At 36.6% G+C, this 3,808-nt stretch overlaps 1 protein-coding gene across 1 annotated transcript in view; it reads right to left on the bottom strand.

The window, feature by feature from the left end:
- The window catches only part of LOC107685391 (CCR4-NOT transcription complex subunit 11), a 14,549-nt gene that overhangs the window by 8,467 nt on the left and 2,274 nt on the right, over positions 1-3,808 (bottom strand). Inside the window, exon 3 of the mRNA XM_016481964.1 lies at positions 706-870. Within this exon, the coding sequence (XP_016337450.1) occupies positions 706-870 (165 nt within the window). The remainder of the gene's footprint in view (positions 1-705; positions 871-3,808) is intronic.

Genomic DNA, 3,808 nt, shown 5'->3' with positions numbered 1-3,808 from the left:
CTCTCTCTTTATTTATTCCTTCTCTTTCTAGCTTGTACTTATTTGAACAATGTCTAAGAACTTGGTATTACAATCACTTCCTGTGTCTGTTTGCCTCTTTAAGAAGAATCGCTTTATGTATCCCCCAATTGTAAGTCGCTTTGGATAAAAGCGTCTGCTAAATGACTAAATGTAAATGTAAATGTAACATGATGTATAATATCATATGCATAATATGATGTTTGTAATATTATAAATGTCTTTACTATAACATTTGATCAATTTAATGAGTTCTTGATTAATAAGTGTTAATAAGTGCCTCTTTTTTTTAATCTAACTTACTAACTTTTGAATGATAATGTATGACAGTTTCCACAGAAATATGGTGCAGCACAACTGTTTTCAACATTGAAAATCAGCATATTAGAATGATTTCTGAAGATCATGTGACACTGAAGACTGGAGTAATGATGCTGAAAATACAGCTGCACATCACAGAAATACATTACAGTTTAACAGATATTCACATAGAAAACAGCTGTTTTACATTCTAATAATATTTCACAATTTTATACTGTATTTTTGATTAAATAAGTGCAGCCCTGATGAGCAGAAGAGACTTTTCAGAAAAGTTACAGCAGTTGTGTAAGTGACTGTAAACAGGCAGTCTGGCAGTGTAAGCGCAGCTGTAGATAAGCGTGTCGCAGCGTGTGTGGCGTGTTGTACCGGCGAGCGCCAGCTGCAGTCCGCTGATGTCTATGGTCTGCGGTGTGGAGCTCATGTCCATGCTGGACACTTGTCTCGGCGTCTTCTTGAAGAGCTCTCGCGGCGGAGCGAGCATCAGCTGAGACAGGAAGTACTTCTCCGGCAGCGTGATGGGAGGAAGAAAACCTGCACGGAAGCATTAAAAGATGCTTTTTTAGAAAAAAAAAATGCTTTATTTTCATGGCAGATGATTACAGCGTTTCACTAGATTTGCAGTGAGATGCGTTTTTGTTTTTGTAAGCCTGTTTTCACTGAAAATGGAGTTTTCCTTCAAAATAAAAGCTTTAAAGTGCAGTAAGAACTGCAGACAGCTAGCGGTTTAAATGCAGTCCAGATTCAAAATATCTCTTTCAAGTGTAGAAATTAGGAAAGAAGTATTGTAATTTCCCTGCTGTAGTGTAAAGCAAAAATAATATACCTATGAAATATTCATTTATTTTCCAGTGCAATTGTATTACAATATATGGCTACTGTTGTCATTGTTGTTGTTGTTATTATTATTATTAGAGCCCGACCGATATGGGTTTTTTTGGGGCCGATACCGATATTAGGGAGTAAAAAAAGGCTATTGAGATATCGGCCGATATTCTTTGTGTATATTATAGTACAGTACCAGTCAAAAGTTTGGACACTTTCCCATTCGTGTCCAAACTTTTGACTGGTACTATATATAGAATACAGTATATACATAAACAGAATATATATACATAAACACATTTTTTGCAATGATCACTCAAATGTGGTGATCAAACACTTATAATGACGTGACAGAGATACGTAATGATGTATTTCACTTTGGAACATTCATTCACGGATTTGCGCTACTGTCTTCACACACAGACGGAACTTACTAGAGAAGTGTGACATAATATACCTCTGTAAATAAATATAAATTCACGTCTCGCACACTTTAATGCCCTTTGATTGTAACGAGTACCCTTGGAACTGGAATCATGGTGGAATATCATGTGAAGTCCACTTCGCAGGGCACTTACGGACAAATAAGACAACGCGTGAATGCTGCCTGAACAAGAGACCTCTTACTGAAGTGAAAGTGTTGACTGGTGTCACTATCTCGCGAACGCGCCGGCGGATCTCCACCAAATTCGGGGGATCCCTTCAGCTCGAGGAGCCCTCTCGAACGCCACCCTCCGCGCGTCGGATCGCTAGATTCGTCGGCGCCAGACCACGAATTTAACCACCCGTAACTCCCGAACCCTGGGGGCTATCGACACGGGGGTGGTCTCAATTCGAAAGCGGGCCTCTAGACGTACACTCGATTCGCATTCGAGAGGGTTCCTCGAGCTGAAGGGATCCCCCGAATTTGGTGCGGATTCGCCGCGCCTTTACGGAGATATGGCCGTTCAAAGTTTTACTTAAGCTTTAAAGCATTTCATCCAGGTCACCAGTAGCAAACAATGGAGCATGCTCTGCTGGACAAACTAAGTAATTACACCATTTCAAGCATTTATTATGTGTTCTGTAAAAAAAAATTTCATATCGGCAGCATATTCAGACAGGCTCATATCGGCCGATAATATCGGCTAAACGATTTATCGGTCGGGCTCTAATTATTATATTCTAAAGTGTTTGGCTTCCTCAAACACCAGTGTGAATGTAGTTTAGACTTAGACAGTAGATCACAAATAAAAAGAAGGTTGAGTCCCCTTTAAAGTCTTTAGAAGACTTTCTTCTGACTTAAGTTTTCTTAGTTAAGAAAATTGGGTTGGAGCTCTTAATTTTGACTCTCAAAGTGCATTAGATAGAATAATTTAAGTTTAAAATGTACAAAAATTTGTGCTACTGAAATACTTTTTTTCTTTTTAAATATCGTAATAAATATTGTATCGTGGACTTCATATCGCAATATTATCGTATCATGAGATTTTGATATTGTTACATCCCTATTGTCGAGTAGTCGTTTGATCTCATGTAAGAGCCTGCAATAATGCGGTTTGACCAGTGTGGTGCTGTAGCGCAAGACTGTAATTCAGCCAAGAGAAGACGACACATTGCTTCAGAGCAAACGCAGCCGAACCTGAAGCTGTTGAGCGGCGTTTGGATGAATCTGTAAATATATGCTCTGCGCTTTCCTCTCAATAACGAAATAAACAACAAAAACTGACAGCGGTGAGAAAGCAGCAGTTCAGAAAGCATCTGATTACAGCGATGTGGGTGCTTGTTCAGTACTCCAGTAAGTCCAGTCATGTCACATTTATTTATATAGGCTAGTACTTTATGCAATAGATAGCCTTAAATCAAGCAGCTTTACAGCATTAAACATGAAAAACCAGAGTCAGTGTCGCTTTCAGTTAGAATTACAACTTGACTTTCTGTTATAAAGCAGCTCTCCAGTGTGGAGCTAGATAATGATAAAATATTTTTATTAGTGGGGGGAAAAATATTATTTAATTAAAGTGATAGTTTGGTTTGCAGAGATTAAAGCTTGATCTAGCTCAGGACTGTTTTGATTATCATAACCCTATAAGGTAATTTAAGAGAGATTATGTTGTGAATAAAATAGTTTATCCAGAAATAAAACATCTTATCACTTACCTTTATTTTGTTTCTTATCCATATGACTTACAAAAGGACATGTCAGGCAGAATGATGCCATTCAGTTACTTTTTCGTATAGCTAATTACATTCACATTTAGTCATTTAGCAGACGCTTTTATCCAAAGCGACTTACAAATGAGGACAATAGAAGCAATCAGAATCAACAAAAGAGCAATGATATGCAAGTGCTATAACAAGTCTCAGGGTTTTTTTAGAGCTGTCAAACGATTAATCGCATCCAAAATAAATGTTTTTGTTTGCATAATATATGTGTGTGTACTGTGTATATTTATTATGTATATAAAAATACACACACATGCATGTATATATTTCAGAAAAATATGTTATGTTTATATATTAAATATATTTATTTATAATATAAATTATATGAATATAAATATAGACATAAATATTTTCAAAATATATACTGTATGTGTGTGTATTTACATATACATAATAAATATACACAGAACACACACATATATTATGCAAACAAAAACTTTTA

The sequence above is a fragment of the Sinocyclocheilus anshuiensis genome, unplaced genomic scaffold, assembly GCF_001515605.1.
Source record: "Sinocyclocheilus anshuiensis isolate Anshui unplaced genomic scaffold, SAMN03320099.WGS_v1.1 scaffold661, whole genome shotgun sequence".
In the NCBI taxonomy this organism is placed as follows: Eukaryota; Metazoa; Chordata; class Actinopteri; order Cypriniformes; family Cyprinidae; genus Sinocyclocheilus; species Sinocyclocheilus anshuiensis.
The sequence above is the reverse complement of the archived record's forward strand: the minus strand, read 5'-3'. Positions and strand labels throughout refer to the sequence as shown.